The 26,193-nt window shown below is 43.1% G+C and overlaps 1 protein-coding gene across 1 annotated transcript in view; it reads right to left on the reverse strand.

Annotated features, from left to right (window-relative positions):
* Positions 1 to 84: 84 nt before the first annotated feature.
* Positions 85 to 26,193, reverse strand: part of LOC114113763 (antigen WC1.1-like) — a 59,197-nt gene continuing 33,088 nt past the window's right edge. Inside the window, exons 8-21 of the mRNA XM_060413467.1 lie at positions 15,215 to 15,529; positions 10,807 to 11,115; positions 10,364 to 10,681; positions 6,900 to 6,992; positions 6,512 to 6,826; positions 4,979 to 5,293; positions 4,577 to 4,618; positions 4,174 to 4,488; positions 3,887 to 3,919; positions 3,199 to 3,336; positions 2,718 to 2,810; positions 2,406 to 2,453; positions 1,771 to 1,914; positions 85 to 353 (exon numbers count right to left, since the gene is read on the reverse strand). Of these exons, the coding sequence (XP_060269450.1) occupies positions 208 to 353; positions 1,771 to 1,914; positions 2,406 to 2,453; positions 2,718 to 2,810; positions 3,199 to 3,336; positions 3,887 to 3,919; positions 4,174 to 4,488; positions 4,577 to 4,618; positions 4,979 to 5,293; positions 6,512 to 6,826; positions 6,900 to 6,992; positions 10,364 to 10,681; positions 10,807 to 11,115; positions 15,215 to 15,529 (2,624 nt within the window). The 3' untranslated portion in view covers positions 85 to 207. The remainder of the gene's footprint in view (positions 354 to 1,770; positions 1,915 to 2,405; positions 2,454 to 2,717; positions 2,811 to 3,198; positions 3,337 to 3,886; positions 3,920 to 4,173; positions 4,489 to 4,576; positions 4,619 to 4,978; positions 5,294 to 6,511; positions 6,827 to 6,899; positions 6,993 to 10,363; positions 10,682 to 10,806; positions 11,116 to 15,214; positions 15,530 to 26,193) is intronic.

Raw genomic sequence — 26,193 nt, forward strand, 5'->3', positions numbered from 1 at the left:
CCTTTGAGGAAAATGGTGTTTGAGGACCAATCATCTAAAAGCATCTGACATGGAACTTGCTAAATTACCAACAAAGCAAAAAAGTTACTTGATTCAGAATATTTCATTTTGAGCAATTTTCATGTAACACAATTACAGGTCAGCATTACTGTATTGAAATACGGGCAATTAGAATATCTGAAGCTTCATCTCATATTTAATACACCATCACGAGAAAATCACTGAGGATGTTCCCAGGACACTGAGTTCAACATCATCGTACCCAGGGTCCCCTTTCTCCCCCTGGAGCAGCCAGGGGCTCTCTTCTCCTTCCCCAGGGTTAGCTTCCTCTCTAGAGACGTTTAGAAAAGAGTCTGAAAGAGGAAAGAGAAATATGATTAGAACTGAGACAAGGGGACCAGACAGTGTGGTGGAAGCGAGTTAAGCGTGTGGTGACGACAAAGCATCCCTGGGACCCAGGTGTGGGCAGGAAGCTCAGGCTATTCCGCATCAGTTACAGTGAGGATAAATCCCGACTGTCCTCTCAGATCCAGTCCATGTGGTTTCTGGGGCCTCAATTCACGTGGAAATCCTGCATCACAGGAGACCTGTGCTCACACAGGAGCTCTGGGAAGACCTGCCTCCGAGCTACACAATCAGCAAGGAGATGCCCAAGAATGGTAAGGATCATAACAATGAATTTAAATGTTCTCCTCTCACAACAGACAGATGTGAAATCACAATGAGAGGGAGAGTGGAGAAGGGAAAACCTGTGTTCCTCAATCACAAACCAGTTCTGCTCTTAGTTGACTTGACTCCTGTTCCCAAATGTCCACAAATACTATAACAGAGCCACAGAGGCCCCTCCCCAGGGACCACATGGGCCCTCAGATGGGGAGAAATGTTTTTCTCCAGAGAATGAGTGTCTTCTCTCAGCTACTGAAACGTCTGGAGCAAATTAGACTTCAGCTGACCTCAAACTCTGAGTCCATGACCCACCAAATTGGCTTAATGTTAAGGCCACTGTGTATCATAGATTTGTACCTGTTAGTGCTGACATATAAACAGAGCTCATCTTAGATTATCAGAATGCCTCACAAATTCAATACTGCAGTACATTTTTAAAAATCTCTAGCTACCTTTCATGTATAAGACAGCACAGAGGTGTTATCAAAACACTTGTTCTATTTTGGATATTGTACATATGCTCAATTAATCTATGTTTTCTTTTCCTTTTGGCCACTGAGCAATGCTTGTGGGATCTTTGTTGCTTGACCAGGGATTGAACTCAGGTCCCAGCAGTGAAAGTGTAGAGTCCTAACCACTGATTTGTCAGGAAATGCCCTAATCTGTAAATTCTAATGCAAGCATATCACATAATTTATGTCGTAGTATGGAGACATAAATGCCAAAAATAGAGTGATTACTCACTCCCAAGGAGTATGACACCATTAAAGGCAGCATATGGTTGAGAAGTGAAGTGTTAGTCACTCAGTCATGTCCAACTCTTTGTGACCTTATGGACTACAGCCCACCAGGTTCCTCTGTCGATGGGGTTCTCCAGGTAAGAATACTGGAGTGGGTTGCCATTCCCTTCTCCAAGGGATCTTCTCATCTGGTGATCAAACCAAGGTTTCCTGCACTGAAGGCAGATTCTTTACCATCTGAGCCATCGAATGCATGAGATTACCCTAAAGCAAAACTCTAGAGAAGCTGGGAATTGAGAAGCTCAAATTCACCCTTTCCAGGACAGAAAGAAAAGATTGCAGGAGATCAGCTAACACCACTCACCTGTCTGAGAGGACCTGATCCCATCTTCCTTCTCTAGGAGCACTTCCTCTTCCCTCTTCTGTGAAGCAGGAGGAACCCCAAGCACTGGTACCTCTTCAGCATCGTCGTAATCCTCACCAGGGGCATCAGTCCTCTGATCTGGGGCTTCCAAGGGCAGAGCAGGGGTCAGATGATACCAAAGTAAGTGGGTTGGTCTGGGAAATGACTAAGATCTCTTTTGACCCAGAGTTTCTGAGCTGCTAAATAGAGGCACATTGTTTCGAAAGATTTTTTTTTCTCTAAGATCATGTTTCAGTTTGAAGTGTCCATAAACCAAAACATGATTTTACACATCTTTCTCAAAGCAACTTATTTACCATTGAGCATTACTAAACTATTACTAAACTATTTTGATAAATTGTGCTTTACAGATGTTATTTTAAAAAACATTGTGTGCCTGTTGTGATTCTGGACACAGAGAGCCCAGCCCCAATGTGAGACATCACAGAACAGCCAGAGAAGGGGAAGGACGGACCCCATCTGGACACAAGAGATGACTCTGGTCCATCAGATGAAGACTGTTCCCCTTGCATCTCGTCTCCATGAGGGAAACTCTCCTTCCCAAATCCCAGCTGAGGCGGATCCACCTCTATTACCTCGAGCAGACCTGAAGTCATTGTTGTCCTCACCATCTGACAGGAAGGCTAATGTGGAGACAAACATCACAGAACACACAGAATGACCCTCCCCACACTCACGGGACCTGTGTTAAGGCTGGGAAGGGACAGACCTGGCCCCTGTAGTGTAGCCGGGGGGTTTTTAGGGCTCTGAGAAGCCATCCTACGACTTTATACGTGCTTCCTCTGTGAGAGTGGGGCATGCGTTGGGTCTGAAGACACTGAGAAGACCCTCACAGCCAGTGGGTGGTGACAACCAAAGGTCCCAGGAGGGCAGACAGAGACACCCACCTGGGATGCCCAGAAGACCCTCCTTCTGAGTCACAAGGTAATCGAGCTCCTCATACACAGCTTCAGCAAGAGCATCTTCATAGCTGGATAAGGCTGAGAGATCCCCTAGAAGGTCAGAGAAGCCGCCCCAGACACCCCAATCCAGCCAGCCCATCTTCATCTCCCAGTGCTCACATGGGGCTTGCCAAGGCCTCGGCTTAACCTCCCACCCCATGCCCCGTGTCAGCACCTTCTCCCCTGTCTGACCTGAATCCACAGCTCAGCCCTGACTCTATTTGGTCTCATAGGAGAGGCCATGGCTTATGAGAGTTCACACCCCAGTCCTAAGAACCTCTGTATACTCAGCCCTAAGAGTTTATCACAGAGCACATGGAGTTCTGCAACTCAGAACAGAGACCTGGCCCAGGTTCCCCTCCTCACACCTGCCCCATCTCCTGCGTGCACACACTCTCTCTGGTCCCCAGTTCCCTCTGCAGCCCACCTCTGCGCTCTGCTCTCCATCTGAGCAGCTGAGTCACCAGGATGAGGAGGACCAGGAAGAGAAAGGACCCCAGGATGAGGCAGAGGACCCCAGGCAGGGAGAAGATGCCAGGGAGGGGATTTGAGGTTGTTCTGGTGCCTAGGAGAACAAGGCAAGTGGTTGTGGAGAAGGTCACGTAGAGGCACAGAGAAACCCCCTGTGCCAGCATTTCCAGGGAGCTCCAGACAATGGCGTCCCAGCCTCAGACACAAGTGCACTGACAGTGACTGGGGTCCTCCAGGTATTGTCCTGAGATGAGTCAACTCCACTCCAGCTGAGGCAGAGCTGGGGATTGTCAGGGAGATGCCCTGCAAAGAAAGCCTCTGAGGACCCGGCTCAACCCCTCTCTTTGGGCTTCAGGAAACAAGGCGTCAAACAGTCCTGCAACCCGCGCCTCAGTGATGAGGATCAACACTCAGGTGCGAGAACCTTAGAATCTGCACCATGGGAACCAGACTCACTTGGATCCTGGGCATGAGAACCTTCTGACCCCAGGAACCAAGGCAGGGGATTTCCCCAAAGTAATGCCCCAGATCCTCCCCATCAGTGAGGGCTCCTCAGGCTCTTCCTCTCCTGAGTTGTCAGAGAGCCCACAGAGTATTTGAGAGTATTTGAGTATTCTCCCCTGCCCATGGATGGACCACAGTACCTGCTGTATTTGGGGGCAACGTTTTCCTTGCACCTAAAGAGAAAAACAGCAGATTGGAGGAGAGTAATTGACCAGAATGCAGGGCAGTCCATTTTTCCCTCCTGAGCCTGAAATCACCCCTCAGTCTCCACAACACCAGTGTCCAGTCTTCCCAGCTCTCCCGCCCTAGATCAGAGCCTCAGCACCCAGACACTGTCTCAATACAAACTCCCCACCACTCCCAGGCCAGCCCACTGCCCCCGCGATGCCCCAGCTCATCCAGGGTGGACTCCGAGCCCCTCACTCACCAGAGCACCTCACACCAGCATCCTCCTCATGCTTGCAGTCACTCTGCCCCCAGGGCTCTGCAGCACAGTCCCACAGGGAGGACTCCCAGCCCTCGCACCGCGCCTCGTCCAGCCAGATGCTCCCATTTCCAGGGCCAAACATGGCGGCCTGCATGGCTTCGAGGGCCTGGCCACAGCCCAGCTGCTGACACACCACCTCCGCCTCTGCCAGGCTCCAGGAGTCATCGCACACGGTGCCCCAGGAGCCGCTGTGCCAGACCTCCACCCGCCCTGAGCACTCGCTGTCTCCTCCCCTGAGCCGGAGCTTCTCCCTGTCTGAAAAGGCAGCAGCCCCTCCTGTGACTGCCCTGGTGGGAGGAAGGAGCCCCTGGGAGCCACAGGGGAGGGGGCGGGGCTGACATACCTGTGCAGGGGGCAGCAGCTGGACAGCTCTTGGGTCTTCTTCCTGCAGAAACAATGACGGGAAGCTCTGCATCAGGGACAGCTGTGGGACAGCTGTTCCCATACATGAGTAACTAAGGTTTTTTTTGTCACAGTCAAATGACAAGAGACAACAGAACCTTCATCATTTACTTGACTGAGAAGGTCGCTGCATCTTATCAGCAGCTGATATTACTTTATCTAATTAGCAATTTACCAGACTCCACTTTCCATAACAAAAGGAAACAGACACAGAGACAAACATAAACATACACCTACATTTTGCAGACTCAACCAAAGCCCATCAATTAGATTTGAAAATATAAAATCATACTAACAACATCTTACATGGTTGGGAGTGACACAGAAACAGACAGTAAGTCACCTGCACACGAGATGTAGGCTTCCTCCTTGGGAGAGCATGAGTTGTAATTCCAAGGGTCAGAAGGACACTGCCAGAGAGAGGTGTCAGTTTTCCGACACTGGATTCCATCTACCCACTGTGGTCTAGAACCTTCTCTAAGAGCAACAGAAGAGTTGAGACTTCCACTGTCCCCACAGCCAAGCTGTCTGCATATCATGGACACGGTGATGTCTTCCATGGGGCTGCGGCAGACACTGCCCCAGGTCCCGTTGTAGAAAACTTCCAGCCACCCAGCACACTCCTGGTCCTCACTCACCATTCTGAGCGCCAGGAACTCTGAGATTGAAAGGGAGGGGATGGGACAGAGTGAGCATTCCACTCAGTGCTCTGGGTTTTCCTCTCCCCCAGAAGTTGTGACCATACATCCCTGACTCAGTGGAGGAGATGCCCACTGGGTGACAAGACTGACTTTTGCCTCCCTTTCAGCTGACTTTGAACATTAATGTCTGTACATCTATTTCTACCTCAACAATGTAGATATGAACAGAGAGCAACACCAACTTGGGCACCTGCAGTGACAGGAGCTGATTCCTGCTTCCTGACAAAACTCCTAAAAGAACGGAATGTGATGTGGACAGTGAAGTGGTCGGCAGAATAACGGACCCCCAGAGATGTCCACAGCCTAATCTCAGAACCTGTGATATGTTACCTTACATTTTGAAAGAGACTTTACAGATGTGATTAATAAGGACCTTGGGATGGAGAGATAGAGCTCAAATATTGAAGATTAACTATGTGAGCCCCGCCTAACACATCTTTAAACTCACTACATTGAGAAATGCATCGTCTTTCCCAGCTCCAGTCAAAGGGAAATGTGAGTGAGGGAGAACGGTTGGAAGAGGCACTGTTGTCTGAAGAAGAATAAAGAGGGTTCTGAGCCAAGAAATGAGGCCACACAGAAACCACAAAAGGCTGGGAAAGGAGTCCTCCCAGAGACTCCAGGAAGAATATAGCCCTGTGGACACTGGGATGTTGGCCCACGGAGACTCTCTTCAGACTCCTAGCAAACAGAACTGTTGAGGAAAATTCTGAGCTTTCACTATGCCAGGCTCCTCTGTCCATGGGATTCTCAGGCAAGAATAATGGAATGGGTTGTCATACCCTCCTCCAGGGGATCTTCCTAACCCAGGGACTGAACCCACATCTCTTACATGTCCTGCTTTGGCAGGCAAGTTATTTAAAACTAGGGCAACTTGGGAAGCCCAGGATTTCAAGATACTTCCTACCACAAGTAACTGCAGAATGAGCCCTGCTTTCAAGTGTTAACTGTAAGAAATGGCTCTGTCAGGAAACACTGGTGAGAAGAAAGGACCAGAACCTCAGCTGATGCAGGAGGAAGTGAAAGCACCTCGTTTTCACATTTACTGGAAAGACAGGCTCCACGGGAGGAAGCCTCCTACTCTGGTCCTTTCAACATCTCTCCATCAGGGCTCAGATTCCCGTCCTCCAGGGCCCCACCCCTGCCCCAGAATGTGGACAGAGTGTAGTACAGACCTGAGCAGATGACCCCCGCGTCCTCCTTGTGTCTGCAGTCGTGCCGCCCCCAGCCCCGGGAAGGGCACCTCCACACGTGAGACTCATTTCCTGTACAGTTCAGGTCATCCAGCCAGATGGGTCCTGATCCTGCCCCAAAGTGAGCAGACCTCGTGGCGTTGAGGGCTTCTCCACAGCCCAGCTGCCTGCACACCACGCGGGCATCGTCCAGGTCCCAGCCGTCATCACAGATGGTGCCCCAGGAGCCCTGGTCAAGGATCTCCACTCTCCCGGCGCAGGGACCGCCCCCGTCCACCAGGCGGAGCTGCCTGCTGTCTGAGGAGAGAGAAATGGGACAATGGGGCGGTGACGGGGTTTTAAAGGGTCTTCTCTTCTGTGGGACCCTCACCTGAGCAGTAGGGGGCTCTCTCCTCTGAGGCTGCCGAGCCTGCTGGTTCTGACAGGGAGTCATTGCACTGGGGCAGCGCCTGGGTTTGGTTTCCTGAAGAAACAGCAATGATCAGGGTGTTGGTGATTGAAAAACAGGAAACTGAATTAAACTAAATAGTGACAAGCAGTGGGGTCTGAGAAGAAAAATGTGACATAGCAGTTTTTGCACTTTAGTTGCTCAGTAGTTTCCAACTCTTTTTGACTCTATGGAGTGTAGCACTCCAGGCTCCTCTGTCCATGGGATTCTCGAGGCAAGAATACTGGGATGGATTGACATTTCTTTCTCCAGGGGATCTTCCCCAACGAGGAATCGAAATGTCATCTCCTGTATCTCCTGTATTTCCTGTATTGGCCAGCAGATTCTTTACCACTGAGCCTTTGGGGAAACCTAGGTTAACATAGCTGTAAAATTTTCATAACTGTAGTATTCGCCTTCGCTATGAAGAGTTCTGTTTCTGACAGTGCCGCAATTTTTGTCTCTAGCACTAAGAATGAGTTAAATAATTTCTATCCCTAAAGTGAAAGTGAAGTCACTCAGTTGTGTCTGACTCTGCGACTCCATGGACTGCAGCCTACCAGGCTCCTCCATCCATGGGATTCTCCAGGTAAGAGTACTGGAGTGCGGTGCCATTTCTTTCTCCAGGGGATCTTCCCGACCCAGGGATCAAACCCATGTCTCCCACATTGCAGGCAGAGCCCCCAGAGAAGCCCCAAATCTGTCTGTCCCCAAATCTACCCCTAAATAGAAGAAGCAAAATAAAACACTTTCTGAAGTATTTCTACAATTTGTCATCTACAGTGTCTGCATTTTAAAAAAATATTTATTGAAAATAGATCTCATGAGAAACCAAGAGGAAATGTAGACATTAGAAACAATTCCCCAGGATACTCGGCTACTAGAGTTACTTGACAGAGAATTTAAAGAGGCTTGATTAAGGTGCCCATGGAATTAACTGAGAAAATGCACACCCTGATGGAAAAGAACAAATAATGCTAACAACAACAACAAAAATAAATTAAAATTCTAGAGCTGAAAAACTTACTATTTGAAATTAAGAACTAAAGAAAGAGCGTATCAGCACATTAGCTCAGCATAAGGGAGAATCAATAAAGTCCAAGGTCATAGGACAAACACACCTCTATTTAGAAGTGCAGGCCACACAGTAAGTATCCCAATTACACTGCTGTATAATAAATTATAAAAACAGCCTCTGAAGATATATATATATATATATATATATATATATATATATACCCACACTCTTCATTTTCTTAAGTCTTCCTGGGTCAGTTATTTGAGAAAGACTCAACTTGGCAGTTGTGTCTTGGGATCTTTCATGTAGTTGCATTTGGATGTCCTCTGAGGTTGAAGTCAGCTGAGGACTTGACTGAACTTTGGTTAATAAAGAAATATCTTGAATTATTTTAGGGATAAAAGGACATCATGACTGCAGCCCAATTCAGAAAGACTTTACATATTTATTGAGAAATGGGGCAGGAGGGGGACAGAGAGAGAGAGAGAAAGAGAGGAAGATTACAGTAAAATACTAATATTGGGAGATCCAGGTAAAAGACATCTGGGAATTTTTATATTATTTTTGCAACTTTCAAGTCTCAAATTAGGTCAAAATAAAAAAAATTAAAAGGTGAAAATAAGTCAGAAAGAATTAATTCCTAGGATACTTTCACTAAAAGAAATAAAAATAATTTCAAAAATGTGAAACACCTAGGAGAAAATCTAGTAAAAGATGGGCAAAACCTCTGATAGACCTAACTGAATGGAGGGATATGTCATGTCAATGAATTGGGAGACTCAAAATTGTCAAAGTCAATCATCCTCAAATTTCTGGTAGATTAAATATAATCTCAATCAATATACAGTTATGAAGTTTCTTTTGGTGAAAAATAACAAACTAATGTCAAAATTTTTTTAAACATAAAAGGCCAAGAATGACCAACACAGTTGGAAAGAAGAGCAACATAGTTAGTTAATATAAAGTAACTCTTGTAAACTAAAATTACCCAATCTTACTATAAAATTACAATAATTAAGAAAATATAGTATTTGTGCAAGGATAGACAAATGATACAATGGAATAGAACAGAGAGTCTAAAAAAGGCTTAGACACATATGCCCTTCTCCTTATGGCAAAGGTGGCACACAGTGGAGACAAAAATATTTTCAGAAAAAGATTCTGAGTCAATTAGATGTCAATATGAAACTTGACCCTTAACTTATATAGATGTCAATCTCAGAAGGAATATACAAATATATGCAAGAGAAAAATAAACTTCTATAAGATACTATCGAAGAATATTTTTATGGTCTTGGAGTAAGCAAAGTTCTTTTCAAAAGGATTTAAGAAGTACTAAATATACTGGGAAAAACTAGTAAGTTATATTTCCTCAAGATTAAGAACTTCACTCATCTAAGGACATGGTACCATTAAGAAAATGAAAATAAAAGACCAAGGATTAAATAAATAGCATAGTTTTCACCCAAAGTCATTGTCATGGTAAGTTGTGGCATCATATTTGTAATAGTCAAGGACAGAAAACAATTCAACTCTCTACCATCAGTCAAATGGATCAATATATTGTCATGTGATCATTCAAAGAACTACTCTACAGTAAAAAAAATGAATAGTCAGCTGCTATAAACAACATCATGAGTGAATCCCAAACATAATGTTGCGTCAAAGAAGTGAGACACCCAAGAAACATACTGCATGATTTTATATAAAGTTCAAAAATCAATAAAATATCCTATGGTTGTTGTTGTTGTTGTCCAACTGCCCAGTCATGTCCAACCTTTGTGACCCCATGGACTGCAGCATGCCAGGCCTCCCTGTCCCTCACCGTCTCCTGGAGTTTGCCCAAGTTCATGTTCATTGCATCAGTAATGCCATCCAGCCATCTCATCCTCTGACACCCTCTTCTCCTTCTGCCCTCAATCCTTCCTAGATTCAGAGACTTTCCCAATGAGTCATCTATCCACATCAGAAGACCAAAATACTGGAACTTCAGTTTCAGCATCAGTCCTTCCAGTGAATATTCTATGATAGTAGAAGTTAAACTGTTTTCACTGGAGAGGACACAGGACATAGTTACTGGGAGGCAACAGTGACTCTGTAGTGCTGGGTGTGTTCTCTTGGCTTATCTGGGTTGGGGATCATGACTGAGGTCTACACTTATTGCTGGTGCATCATTTTCTATGATTATTTGTAAATAATAATGCTGCTTAAAAATATATTATTCCCCTTCACCCTTCTTGCCCTGACCTGAAAAATGAGTGAACAATGAGAGAAAGCATATTTCACCATGAAATATCTGATTTTTGAAGCCATGTTTCCTTCACTTTCTGCTCTTGGGAACATTTCACTCCGTGAGTACCAGTAGCCTTCCCCCCCGCCCCCCACTTACCTGAGCAGATCACATAGGCCGTGTTGCCATGGGAACAGTCAGGACCACCCAGGGCAGTCACAGGGCACGTCCATAAGAAGGACTCAGCCCCCGAGCAGTGAAATCGGACTGTTGAGATATGATCTCCTCCTTCTACAAAGTGCGGTCCTCTAGGGGTGGAGATGGTGACTCCACAGCCGAGCTGACGACAGACAACATTGGCATTGGCCAGACTCCAGTGGGAGGCACAGAGTGCTCTCCATCGTCCAGAAATATTCATCTCCACCTGCCCCTCACACTGAGAGGAGCCCTTTGTCATGAGCCGGACTTCTGCATACACTGGTAGAAGAAGACAGGATGTCAGCAAAATCTCATTTTTAAAAAAACCTGAACAGAGAAGAGGGAGGAAAAACAAAAAGTTGAACACAGTGTGCAGGGAGGTTAAGTCCTGACCTGCATCTCACCTGAACAGACAACCTGAGCAGCTCCACTGTGGTGACAAGTGCCCCCTGGACAGGGCACTCTGGGGCAGGACCAGAGCTTAGGCTCCTCCCCCTCACACCTGAACTCTTCAGCCCAGACCCGGCCATCTGACTCTCTGAAGGGCATGTGTCCCAGGACAGACACAGCCTTGCCGCATCCCAGCTCTGCACAGATGACCTGCGCAGTGGGAAGTGTGAAGTTTCCATCAGACACTGGGGTCCAGTCTTCTCCAGAATACACTTCTACTCGCCCTGAGCAGGGTCCTTCTCCTCCAGCCAGATGCACAAATCCTAAGGGGAACAATCAACAGCAGCAACAAACCCTGTGACTATTCATAGTCCTTGCTTGGCATTGGAAACAGCACATCATAGGCAAGGATGTGAAAGTGTTTCATCACTAGGAGTGGGGCATGGAGATAGAATTTGACAATTATTGTCAGAATCGTATTAGTAATTTCATGAGCAAGTTTATGGAAAGAAACCCAGAAAAATTTGCAGTCATTAAGAATGTATATTTGGAGGTTGATTAGGATGAGAATTCCTCATCTAGGCATCTGGAAATGACAAGACCCAAGGAAACTACACTGCAGCAGGCATCAGACTTGAGCACAGAGCTGAACTAACTCAGAGTGAAGTAGTTTATGGGATTCAATAGTTTAGAGGACTAAGAGCCAGACAAGGTTAGAAGGCCATCTGAGATTTCTGGAGCTATAATTCTGGCCAGTTTTCTCTCAGGAGCCAATAATCAAGTCACTGAAGACAGGGGACTTCATAGTGGGATATCTATTAATTCAGGCTAGACTGTAGACAGACTTATGGCTCACGGGAGGAAAGCTAGACATCATACCAAGTCTACAAGTCTATTATGATTTTTTTATATTATAACAAGCTTATTATGATTTTGGGACTTCCCTGGTGGCTCAGACGGTAAAGCGTCTGTCTACAATGTGGGAGACCTGGGTTTGATCCCTGAGTCGGGAAGATCCCCTGGAGAAGGAAATGACAATCCACTCCAGTACTATTGCCTCAAAAATCCCATGGACAGAGGAGCCTGGTAGGCTACAGTCCATGGGGTCGCAAAGAGTCAGATATGACTGAGCGACTTCACTTTCACATTATGACTTCACATATATTTCTCATAATTCTTGATGGTGAAAGATTCCCAGGATTTCTTAGGTGACTTGATTGTGAAAAGAAGTTGTCCATAGATGAGTTTGAATATTAAGAAAGTTCAGAGAGTCATAGAAGAGGGAGGGGCTGGTCCTAGCCATCTTTCTTGAAAGCCTAGGATTTATCAAGGGAGAGAATGAGATTTCAGTGGGAGTATGCAAATCAGCTGAGTTTGATTACTTTCTACTAGACATGGGGATCTAAGACATGGGAATCTTAGCAAATACTAAGAAATGATGATAATTTAATGTGTTTTAATCCTATATATATGCTAACTGCGTATTCCTTTCCTATTTGGATTCTTGAGAAATAGCTAGCATGCATTAAAAAAAAAGAGAGAGAGAGGGAGAGAAAGAGAGCAGAGAGCAAGCAAGCCATGTGTAATTTAGAGATTTCCAAATGCAAAAACTTCAATATGGATGAAGACAGACTTGAGGAAAATATTTTTGACAGATTTTATCCACTGTGCTCCTCCCATCTGGCCATCTAATCCTGCTACACTTTCCCATTTTACCCACACCAGACAAGAGAACAATCATAAAAGCTACAAATGGATGGAAAGGAGACTCTGAAAGGGAAGAACTTCTGTAGGAGTGGAGTGTGGGTGGGGTGTGTGGTAGGTTAAACTGGGAGTGGATGGAGTATAAAACTGAAAGAGATCAAACTGGTCTGATGGGGAGTTCAGTCACAGATTACTCTTTCTAATTAAATAATTTTTACTCAACACCTTGTTAGTTTCTGTATTAGTCCCACCAGATTATGAATTTAGAAAGAACAAATATTGCTTACATGTTATTGTAGATAGCCTGACACATGTTAGACTCTCAACTATATTCAGAATGAGTCTTATACACATCAGGATAGTCTCCCAAGACAAATTATTATTATTTCTTTTTTTACTTTATATTTGCTTTCAAATGGAAAAAATAAGTGTGGGAACATTGCAAGAAAATTTATGAACTAGAAGGATGATGTGAGGGGATAAGTTATTAAAAGTAATAAAACCAACCATGTTCGTATATAACAATAGAGAGAATGGGGCAGAATATAAATATCTAACAGACACAAAGACATATACACACAGAAATTTAGTATTTGAAGAAGGTAATATTTTATATCATTGGAGAGGACAGACTGTTCAATAAATAGTGCTGAAACACTTTTTGGCCCTCATTTTCCAGGTTTAGTCCATTTGCAAAAGAAACATCAACCTGAGCCATAGGAGGGACCTCAGGGACCAGGCTGTCAGGAAAGGATTCTCTCTGCACCTATGCCTGAGCCTGGGAGAGCCCTGATTTTCTGTATCTCAGCTTCTGCTTAGGGCCCTTTGTCCCAAAGGCTATCTCACTGTTATAGCTTTGGGGCTGGATTTTATCCAGGGAACCACGAGAGCCTGAGGGACCAGGTAGATTTTCATCATTGTTCATGTAGATCACATCCTTACTTCTCTCCCTCTGACCAAGGTGGCCTCCTCTCTTCTCCCTGTAGCTGTGATGCATCTGCCTCCAGACCAACTCTCAGCCCTCTGACCTTCAGCCTGACCTGACCCTGGACCCTCTGGCTCCTCACCCATCTCTCTGGACTCCTACTGGCTTGACTGGAACAGAGTACTGTGTGGCCTGAGGTGTAGGAAATATCCTTGTTGGATGAGGGATGTGGCCTCTCAGAGATCCACAAAGATCAAGTATCTTTCTGGTCTTCCAGGAAGTATCTTCCTGGAAGACCAGACCTGCCCTCGACCCTTTGGCTGCCCCTTCTCCTCTGAAAGCCAGAGGGGATCAGCGTGACCTTTCCATCAAGGTGCAGCAAAGGCCAAGGAGAGTGCATCCCTAGAGGCCCAGAAATAGAACCTCTGATTGGGAAATGAAATGGAGAGAGAGAGGAGAGGCTACAAGGGAGTCATATCTGAATCCTCTGCAGAGGTCTGATATTTAAGTAGGAGGACGTTACTTGAAGGTAATATTGAGAATCTATTTTCATGTGGTTTATTACAAATACAAGCACCTTTTTAGAGTCTGTTATATTCAAGAATTTTGACCGATGTTGGGGATGTAAGTCACAATAAAACAATGCCCTTATCTTTTTAGAAGTGCAGGAGAAAAACAAGTAGACAGTTTAAAGCCCTCCAAAATGTTTATGAGAGACTTGGATAATCAAAGAAAGGGAAAATTGCCCTTCCAGAGGGCCATTTATTTATATGAATAGACTGCAACAAAGGCAAAATGAAACTGTGGTCAGATTTATCCTTGTCTGGTTTCTCTTGCTGTACAGACATCCTGTGTCCTTAGGCACACGTAGCATCCTCCACACCACACCTGGACCTTCATTGCTGCTCAGAGAACCCCACAGGTGACTTTGTCAGCTCCCATTGCCCTTCCATCCCTCCTAGCTATGATAACTCTCTTCCAGCTTCTTCTTCCAGCTTGTCCCCTTACTTCTATTTCTAGCAAATAAACTCCCAATTGCAATTCTCTTATATCGCTGAAATAATCAGGTGTAAACTATATAATCTCTTACTATAAAACACAAAATCAGTATTTCATTGCCTCCACCTTTGATGTGTCAGTGCATGGTTAACGTGTTCTTTCAAAGATTTGGTTTATGCAGATGTTTTAAAAGAAAATATGGACAAAGAATCTTTTCTAATTACAATGGAAGGAGAAGCATTTCATCCACAGTTCTCTGGTTCTACCAGCCAAATGGCTGTGAATATTTACATTTAAATTTGTAAAGGAGACTTGAACTTTGGCATAAATCCATAAATTGCTTTCTGATTTGTTTAATGATGTCCCCTGTGCCTCCACTCCTACTGACCTAGTGCAAAGTAGTGTATCATAGGGTAACTACGGAAACAACTCCACCCAGGGAGGTGGATCCTCATTCTTGTCCCCCCCTTCTATGGGTTCACTGTGCAAATAGGTCTGTGTGTGGTGATTTGCAAGTATTTCATTCTCCCAAAAATTATATAAAAATTATGAAGATCAATTATAGTTGGAAATAATAGATTAAACGCTGTCAGGTAAGATCACTGGAGAATAAATATCAGAGACTGACAAGAGGAAAGTAGGAAGCCCATCCTCACAGATAAATGTGCCCTCAGGGAGGATGGGTAGATGTCTAGACCTCTATAACTCAGTCATCTTCTATCGTCAGGTGATCAGACACCAACTTCCTTGGAACTTTCTACTTCCTCAGCCCATGGACAATGCACTGACCGTACCTGAGCAAACGACCCCAGCATCCTCTGCATGACTACAGTCGTGCCGCCCCCAGCCCCGGGAAGGGCACCTCCACACGTGGGACTCTTTTCCTCCGCAGTTCAGTTCATCCAGCCAGATGGGCCCTGATCCCCGACCTAATTCAGCAAATTGCAAGGCACTGAGGGCTCCTCCACAGCCCAGCTGCCTGCACACCACGCGGGCATCGTCCAGGTCCCAGCCGTCATCACAGATGGTGCCCCAGGAGCCCTGGTCAAGGATCTCCACTCTCCCGGCGCAGGGACCGCCCCCGTCCACCAGGCGGAGCTGCCTGCTGTCTAAGAAGAGAGAAATGAGACAATGAGGGGTTGACCGGGCGTAGGGGCCTGGGACGGGGTGGTGGGAATGAGAAGAGTCTTCAGGTCTTGAGTCTCCTCTGAGGCTGCAGAGCCTGCTGGTTGAGACACGGAGTTTTGCACTCCGGCAAGCAAAATGAAGATCATGGCATCTGGTCCCATGGCTTCATGGGAAATAGATGGGGAAAGAGTAGAAACAGTGTCAGACTTTATTTTTTTGGGGGCGGGGGTGCTCCAAAATCACTGCAGATGGTGACTGCAGCCATAAAATTAAAAAACGCTTACCCCTTGAAAGAAAAGTTATGACCAACCTAGTGAGTATATGCAAAAGCAGAGACGTTATTTGCCGACTAAGGTCCGTCTAGTCAAGGCTATGGTTTTTCCTGTGGTCATGTATGGATGTGAGAATTGGACTGTGAAGAAGGCTGAGCGCCGAAGAATTGATGCTTTTGAACTGTGGTGTTGGAGAAGACTCTTGCAAGTCCCTTGGATTGCAAGGAGATCCAACCAGTCCATTCTGAAGGAGATCAGCCCTGGGATTTCTTTGGAAGGAACGATGCTAAAGCTGAAACTCCAGTACTTTGGTCACCTCATGGGAAGAGTTGACTCATTGGAAAAGACTCTGATGCTGGGAGGGATTGGGGGCAGGAGGAGAAGGGGACGACAGAGGATGAGATGGCTGGATGGCATCACTGACTCGATGAATGTGAGTCTGAGTGAACTCTGGGAGATGGTGATGGACAGGGAGGCCTGGCCTGTTGCTTTCATGGGGTCGCAAAGAGTCGGACACCACTGAGCGACTGAACTGAAGCACCTGGGTCTGGTATCTCATAGTAGCAATGAGAATAATAAGGTTGAAAAGAGGCAAAAATAGGAAATATTACCCTACTGAGTAGTGTGAGACAGCTGATGTCACCCAAGTCCTATTGGTATTAATCTTCTGATTTGTAGAGTTCTGCATTGTTGTTTTTGAGTCACCAAGTCATTTCCAACTCTCTTGTGACTGTATGGGCAGTAGTCTGCCAGGCTTCTCTGTCCATGGGATTTCCCAGGCAAGACTACTGGAGTAAGTTGCCATTTCCTTCTCCAGGGAATCTTCCCAACCCATCGATCAGCCAGGCATCTCCTGCACGGACAGGTAAATCCTTTAACACTGAGCCACCAGGGAAGCCAGACAAAGGTCTGTCTAGTCAAAGTTATGGTTTTTCCAGTAGTCATGTATGGATGTGAGACATGGAGTATAAAGAAAGCTGAGCACTGAAGAACTGATGCTTTTGAACTGTGGTGTTGGAGAAGACTCTTAAGAGTTCCTTGGACTGCAAGGAGATCAGTCATTTCTAAAGGAATTTAGTCTGAATATTCATTGGAAAGACTGATGCTGAAGCTGAAACTTTGACCACCTGATGGGAAGAACTGACTCAATGGAAAAGACCTTGATGCTGGGAAAGACTGAATGAAGGAGAAGGGGACGACAGAGGAAGAGATGGTTGGATGGTATCACTGACTCAACGGACATGAGTTTGAGCAAGCTCGGGGAGTTAGTGATGGACAGGGAAGCCTGGCATGCTGCAGTCCATGGGGTTAGACATGACTGAGTGACTGAACTGGCTGATAAATAAATAAGAAAATTTTAAACATTCTAGAGAAAAATGGTAATGAAAGCTATCATAAAGTCTTCTAAAATAACTTTAAATATTTACTTGTTTATCACTCCCTGCATCTGATAACAAATATAAAAACAGACATACAGACATCTACAAATGTGAACACACACATACACACACCCCTACCTGAATTAAAGTTTCACTAGAGGAAGGACTTTGCAGTTTTTATTTACCCTGTTTTTCTGCTATTAGGACAGTTACCTACATATTGTATGCACTCATTCAACAAGATTCAACAAGTATGTATATGGAGAACCTTTTCTAAATACCTTGAGAGTTACTTAATAAATATTTATTGAATGAATGTGTAGACAAATAAAATTCAGTGAAACAGAAGTCCTTTAGCTTCATGCTAATCAATGAAATATCAATAGTAAAGCAAATGTAAGTTAAAAGCAATGGTTTGTGAAAATAAATAGTGCATATTAAAAATAAGTTTAATTTACCACACAGCATTGCTATTAGGTATGCATTGTTGGGTTTCCCCAGTGGGCTCAATGGTAAAGAATCTTCTAGAAATACAGTAGATGCAGGTTTGATGCCAGGGTCAGGAAGATCCCCTGGAGAAGGAAATGGCAACCCACTCCAGTATTCTTGCCTGGAAAATCCTATGGATAGAAGAGCCTGGCAGGCTACAGTCCATGGGGTGGAAAAGAGTTGAACACAACTTAGTGATTCAACAACAACAACAAAATTAATTTGTCTCTAAGTACAGAATTAATTTATATTCAAAATTTCACTTACATAATGTTAAAGGAAAATTATTAAATAGATTATAAGCTACTCTTCTCTATTATTCAGTATGAAACATAGGCAATTGTACAAAACCAATAAAATACTTAGGGATAAATTTAACAAAGGAGGTAAAACTCTTGAATGATGAAAGCTATAGGACAGTGATGAATGATATTGAAGAAGACACAAATAAGTGGAAAGATAATCTGTGATCATGGGTTGGAAGACCTTATATTGTTAAAATGCTCATGCTACACAAAGAAATCTACAGATTCACTGTAATCATTAACAAAATCCAAGTGGAAATTTTCACACATATGGAATAAACAATCCTAAAGTTTCTCTGGAACCACAAAAGACCCTGAATATCAAAATCAATCTTGAGAAAGAACAATGCAGGAGGTGTCATGCATCCTGATTTCAAACTATATTACAAAGTTGTACTAATAAAAACAGTATGGTATTTGTATGAAAATGGGCACAGATATCAACAGAACAGAATAGACAGCCCAGAAATAAATCCAAATATATACAGTCAATTGGATTTTGAAAAAGGAGCCAAGAATCTACAATGGGAAAATGACAGTCTCTTCAATGAATGGTGTTATGAAAATTAGACTGCTACATGCAAAAGATGCAAGGGCACCACTGTCCATACACCATTCACAAAACTCAACTCAAAATGGGTTAAAAACTTAATCATAAGTACTGAAGTCATAAAAATCCTAGAAGAAAAAGCAAGGGGAAAATGTCCTTGACCTCAGTCTTTGTGATGATATTTTGGATTTGATGCCAAAAACAAAGGCAAGAAGACCAAAACAGCCAAGTGAAACTACATAAAACTTAAAAACTTCTGCACAAAGGAAATGATATGCAGAATGAAGAGACTATCTGTGGAATTAAAGAAGATATTACCAAATAATATGTACTTCAGAAGAGTTAATATCCAAACTATTAATATTTAAAGAACTTGCAACTCAATAGCAGAATAAAAAAAATGTCTGATTTCAAAATGGACAGAGGACCTAAATAGACATTTTTTTTTCCACAGAAAACATCCATTTGGCCAACAAGTACATGAAAAGGTGCACAATATTAGTAGTTACCACCAGGTCAATGTAAATCAAAACCACAATAAGATATCACCTCACAGAATTGCTTTTATCAAAAAGACAAGAAATAGCAAGAATTGGTGATAATGTGAAGAGAAGAAAAAGTTTCTACACAGTTTCAGGGAATGTAAGTTGAGCATCCCCTATGGAAAAGTTTTGAGGTTCCTGAAAAATTAAAAACAGAAGTGCTATATGACTTAGCAATTTTCCTTTTGAGTATTTATCTGAAGGAAATGAAAATACTAACTTGAAAATATATGTGCAACCCAATGTTCACTGCAGAATTATTTACAATAACCAGATAATGTAAGCCTTCATTGATGAATGAATGGATAAAGAAAATGTTTATAAATATATATAATGTTTATATATACAATATCATTTATATGTAAATATAGATAATATATAAGATATATTGTATACAAATAATGTATAAACTTACATATAATGTTTATATATATATATAATATTTATATATACATACAGTCACCAAAAATAGAAATTCTCATCATTTGCAACACATGAATGTACCTTGAAGGCATTATGCTAAGTGAGCTAAGCCTAATGGAAACAGAAAAATGTCATATGATCTCATTTATAGGTGGAATCTTAAAATAGATTTTTTAAAAAAGGTTTCAGAGATGCAAAGAGCAATTTGCTGTTGCCAGAAGTGTGTTGATGTGGCAAAATGGATGAAGGTGGGCAAAATGGATGAAGGTAGTCAAAAGACACAAACTTCCAGCACTAAAATTAATGTCATGAGGATGTAGTGTACAGTATGGGGAGTACAGTTAATGTGTGCGTGCTCAGTCTTGTCCATCTGTTTGTAACCCATGGACTGTAGCCTGAGAGGCTTCTCTATTCACGGGATTTCCCAGGCAAAAATACTGGAGTAGGGTTGCCATTTCCTCCTCCAGGGGATCTTCACAACCCAGGGAGGGAACCCACATCTCTTATGTCTCTTGCATTGGCAAGGGGATTCTTTACCACTTATTTAACTTATATACAGAGTACCTCATGAGAAACGCTGGGCTGGAAGAAGCACAAGCTGGAATCAAGATTTCTGGGAGAAATATCAATAACCTCAGATGTGAAGATGACACCACCCTTATGGCAGAAAGTGAAGAAGAACTGAAGAGCCTCTTGATGAACGTGAAAGAGGAGAGTGAAAAAGTTGGCATAAAGCTCAACATTCAGAAAACTAAGATCATGGCATCTGATCCCATCACTTCATGGCAAATAGATGGGGAAACAGTGTCAGACTTTATTTTGGGGGGCCTCCAAAATCACTGTAGATCGTGATTGCAGCCATGAAATTAAAAGACGCTTACACCTTGGAAGGAAAGTTATGACCAACCTAGACAGCATATTAAAAAGCAGAGACATTACTTTGCCAACAAAGGTCCACCTAGTCAAGGTTATGGTTTTCCAGTGGTCATGTATGGATGTGAGAGTTTGACTATAAAGAAGGCTGAGGGCTGAAGAATTGAGACTTTTGAGCTGTGGTGTTGGAGAAGACTCCTGAGAGTCCCTTGGACTGCAAGGAGATCCAACCAGTCCATTCTAAAGGAGATCAGTCCTGGGTGTTCATTGGAAGGACTTGTGCTAAAGCTAAAACTCCAATACTTTGGCAATCTGATGCGAAGAGATGACTCATTTGAAAAGACCCTGATGCTGGGAAAGATTGAAGGCAGGAGGAGAAGGGAACAACAGAGGATGAGATGGTTGGACGGCATCACCGACTCGATGGACATGGGTTTGGGTAGACTCCAGGAGTTGGTGATGGACGGAGGCTTGGCGTGCTGCAGTTCATGGGGTCGCAAAGAATTGAACATGACTGAGTGACTGAACTGAACTGAAATGAACAAATACATAAGCATTATGTTGTACACCTGAAACTAATGCTAATATTGTAATGTGAGTTATATGTCAACTACAAATTTTAAAAAGTAGTGTTGGAACATGTGGATTAAATCAGCTTCATGTTAAATTCTGAGTTATATTCACCCATTCCCTTCCATTTTAGTTCACTGATTTTTTAAATTTATTTATTTTAATTGGAGGCTAATTACTTTACAATATTGTATTGGTTTTGCCATGCATCAACATGAATCTGCCAAGGATGTACACGTGTTCCCCATCCTGAACACCCCTCCCACCTCCCTCCCCATACCATCCCTCTGGGTCATCCCAGTTCACCAGCCCCAAGCATCCTGTATCTTGCATTGAACCTGGACTGGTGATTTGTTTCATATATGATATTATACATGTTTCAATGCCATTCTCCCAAATCATCCCACCCTCTCCTTCTCCCACAGAGTCCAAAAGTCTGTTCTATACATCTGTTTCTCTTTTGCTGTCTCGCATACAGGGTTATCATTACCATCTTTGTAAATTCCATATATATGCATTAGTATACTGTATTGGTGTTCTTTCTGGCTTACTTCACTCTGTATAATAGGCTTCAGTTTCATCCACCTCATTAGAACTGATTCAAATGTATTATTTTTAATGGCTGAATAATACTCCATTGTGTCTATGTACCACAGCAACTCCTGCAGCTCAATTCCAGAAAAGTAAATAACCCAATCAAAAAATGGGCCAAAGAACTAAACAGACATTTCTCCAAAGAAGACAGACAGATGGCTAGCAAACATGAAAAGATGCTCAACAGCACTCATTATCAGAGAAATGCAAATCAAAACCAAAATGAGGTACAATTTCACACCAGTCAGGATGGCTGCTATCCAAAAGTCTACAAGCAATAAATGCTGGAGAGGGTGTGGAGAAAAGGGAACCCTCTTACACTGTTGGTGGGAATGCAAGCTAGTACAGCCACTATGGTGAGCAGTGTGGAGATTCCTTAAAAAACTGGAGATACACATTAACAAATTGAAAATAAAAACCATATGATTATCTCAATAGATGCAGAGAAGGCCTTTGACAAAATTCAACATCCATTTATGATAAAAACTCTCCAGAAAGCAGGAATAGAAGGAACATATCTCAACATAATAAAAGCTATCTATGACAAACCCACAGCAAACATTATCCTCAATGGTGAAAATTGGCATTTCCTAAAGTCAGAACAAGACAAGGGTGTCCACTTTCACCGCTACTATTCAACATAGTTCTGGAAGTTTTGGCCACAGCAATCAGAGCAGAAAAGAAATAAAAGGAATCCAAATCGGAAAAGAAGTAAACTCACTGTTTGCAGATGACATGATCCTCTACATGGAAAACCCTAAAGACTCCACCAGAAAATTACTAGAGCTAATCGAATGAATATAGTAAAGTTGCAGGATATAAAATCAACACACAGAAATCCCTTGCATTCCTATACACGAATAATGAGAGTAGAAAAGAAATTAAGGAAACAATTCCATTCACCATTGCAACGAAAAGAATAAAATACTTAGGAATATATCTACCTAAAGAAACTAAAGACCTATATAGAAAACTATAAAACACTGATGAAAGAAATCAAAGAGGACACTAATAGATGGAGAAATATACCATGTTCATGGATTGGAAGAATCAATATAGTGAAAATGAGTATACTACCCAAAGCAATTTACAAATTCAATGCAATCCCTATCAAGCTACCAGGCACATTTTTCACAGAACTAGAACAAATCATTTCAAGATTTGTATGGAAATACAAAAACCTCGAATAGCCAAAGCAATCTTGAGAAGAATGGAACGGAGGAATCAACTTGCCTGACTTCAGGCTCTACTACAAAGCCACAGTCATCAAGACAGTATGGTACTGGCACAAAGACAGACATATAGATCAATGGAACAAAATAGAAAGCCCAGAGATAAATCCACACATGGACACCTTATCTTTGACAAAGGAGGCAAGAATATACAATGGAGTAAAGACAATCTCTTTAACAAGTGGTGCTGGAAACTGGTCAACCACTTGTAAAAGAATGAAACTAGATCACTTTCTAACACCGCACACAAAATAAACTCAAAATGGATTAAAGATCTAAATGTAAGATCAGAAACTATAAAACTCCTAGAGGAGAACATAGGCAAACACTCTCAGACATAAATCACAGCAGGATCCTCTATGATCCACCTCAGAATGCCGGAAATAAAAGCAAAATAAACAAATGGGATCTAATTAAAATTAAAAGCTTCTGCACAACAAAGGAAAATATAAGCAAGGTGAAAAGACAGCCTTCTGAATGGGAGAAAATAATAGCAAATGAAGCAACTGACAAACAACTAATCTCAAAAATATACAAGCAACTTATGCAACTCAATTCCAGAAAATAAACGACCCAATCAAAAATGGGCCAAAGAACTAAATAGACATTTCTCCAAAGAAGACATACGGATGGCTAACAAACACATGAAAAGATGCTCAACATCACCATTAGAGAAATGCAAATCAAAACCACAATGAGGTACCACTTCACACCAGTCAGAATGGCTGCGATCCAAAAATCTGCAAGTAATAAATGCTGGAGAGGGTGGAGAAAGGAACCTCCTACACTGTTGGTGGGAATGCAAACTAGTACAGCCACTATGGAGAACAGTGGAGATTCCTTAAAAATTGCAAATAGAAGTACCTTATGACCCAGCAATCCCACTTCTGGGCATACACCGAGAAACCAGAATTGAAAGAGACATGTACCCCAATGTTCATCGCAGCACTGTTTATCATAGCCAGGACATGGAAACAACCTAGATGTCCATCAACAGATGAATGGATAAAGCTGTGGTACATACACAATGGAGTATTACTCAGCCGTTAAAAGAATTCATTTGAATCAGTTCTGATGAGATGGATGAAACTGGAGCCGATTATACAGAGTGAAGTAAGCCAGAAAACACCAATACAGTATACTAACACATATATGGAATTTAGAAGATGGCAATGACGACCCTGTATGCAAGACAGGGAAGGAGACACAGATGTATAACGGACTTTTGGACTCAGAGTGAGGAGAGGTGGATGATTTGGGAGAATGACATTCTAACATGTATACTATCATGTGAATTGAATCGCCAGTCTATGTCTGACGCAGGATGCAGCATGCTTGGGGCTGGTGGGGATGACCCAGAAAGATGTTATGGGAGGGAGGTGGAGGGGGTTCATGTTTGGGAATGCATGTAAAAATTAAAGATTTTAAAATTTAAAAAATAAAAAACCAAATCCTAAAAAAAAATAAAAAAAATAAAAAAATAAAGAGCTGGAAAATATAAAAAAAAAAAATAATAAAAAAAAAAAATAAAACATTATGTTCAAAGAAAAACATGGGTAAATGGGAGGGAAATACACCTGAAGGAAAGCACATCATCTGCTCAATGAAACAGAGACCTTGTGGGGGTCATTTGTTCCTGGACACAATGTTTCCACAGATGCTTCAGATATAGAGTCAGGGATGTGAGTGTAGACTCTGGAACCCAGCTGCCAGGATGTGTGTCCCACCCTGCCACCCACAAGCTCCACAGCCCTGGCAAGCCAGCCAAAAAAAAAAAAAAAAAAAAACTGGAGATAGAACTGCCTTATGACCCAGCAATGCCACTTCTGGACATACACACTGAGGAAACCAGAATTGAAAGAGACACATGTACCTCAGTGTTCACCGCAGCAGCACTGTTTATAATAGCCAGGACATGGAAGCAACCTAGATGTCCATCGGCAGATGAATGGATAAGAAAGTTGACTGATTCTTAAAATATTAATGTTCACTCTTGCCATCTCCTGTTTGACCACTTCCAATTTCCCTTCACTCATGGACCTAACATTCCAGGTGCCTATGCAATATTGCTCTTTACAGCAATGGACTTTACTTCTATCACCCATCACATCGACAACTAGGTGTTGTTTTTGCTTTGTCTCTGTCTCTTCATTCTTTCTGGAGTTATTTATCCACACTTCTCCAGTAGTGTACTGGGCACCTAACAACCTGGGGAGTTCATCTTTCAGTGTCATACCTTTTTGCCTTTTCATACTGTTCATGGGGTTCTCAAGGCAAGAATACTGAAATGGTTTGCCATTCCCTTCTCCAGTGGACCGCATTTTGTCAGAATTCTCCACCGTTACCTGTTTGTCTTGGATGGCCCTACAAAGCATGGCTCATAGTTTCACTGAGCTAGGCAAGGCTGTGGTCCATGTGATCAGTTTGGTTAGTTTTTGTGACTGTAGTTTCATTCTCTCTGCCCTCTGATGGATAGGGTTAAGAGGCTAACGGGAGCTTCCTGATAAGAGAGACAGACAGAGGGGGAAAGTGGGTCTTGTTCTGATGGGCAGGGGCATGTTCAGTAAATCTTTCATCCAATTTTCTATTGATGAGTGGGGCTGTTTCCTCCCTGTTGCTTGATCTGAGGCCAAACTATGGTGGAGGTACTGAAGAACATGGTGACCTCCTTCAAAAGGTCCCCTGCACCCACTGCTGCACTTGGTGCTTCCAACTCTGAAGCAAGCCACTGCCGACACACACCTCTGTCAGAGACTCCTGGACACTCATGGGCATGTCTGAGTCAGTCTCCTGTGGGGTCACTGCTCCTTTCTCCTGGGTCTTGGTGCACACAGGTTTTGTTTCTGCCCTCCAAGAGTCTGTTTCCCCAGTCCTGTGTGATTTATGGTGGTTCTATGGTAGAGTTAATGACGACCTCCTCCAAAAGGGCTTATGCTATACCCAGGTCTGCTGCACCCAGAGCCTCTGCGGCAGGCCAGTGTTGACCTGCACCTCCACAGGAGACACCCAGACATAGTTCTGGCTCAGTCTCTGTAGGGAAAACCACTAGATCATTCAGCTATGACCTAGGTCAAATCCTTTATCATTATAGAGTGGAAGTGACAAATAGATTCAAGGGATTAGATCTGACAGACAGAGTGCCTAAAGAACCATGGACAGAGGTTTGTGACATTCTGCAGGAGGCAGTGATCAAGACAGTCTTCAAGAAAAAGAAATGCAAAAAGGCAAAATGGTTGTCTGAGGAGGCCTTACAAATAGCTGAGAAAAGAAGAGAAGCTAAAGGCAAAGGAGAAAAGGAAAGATATACCCATTTGAATGTAGGGTTCCAAAGAGTAGCAAGGAGAGATCAGAAAGCCTTCATCATCAATCAGTGAAATATATATATATGAAAACAAAGAATGGGAAAGACTAGAGGT

Source organism: Ovis aries, chromosome 3 (assembly GCF_016772045.2).
Source record: "Ovis aries strain OAR_USU_Benz2616 breed Rambouillet chromosome 3, ARS-UI_Ramb_v3.0, whole genome shotgun sequence".
NCBI lineage: Eukaryota > Metazoa > Chordata > Mammalia > Artiodactyla > Bovidae > Ovis > Ovis aries.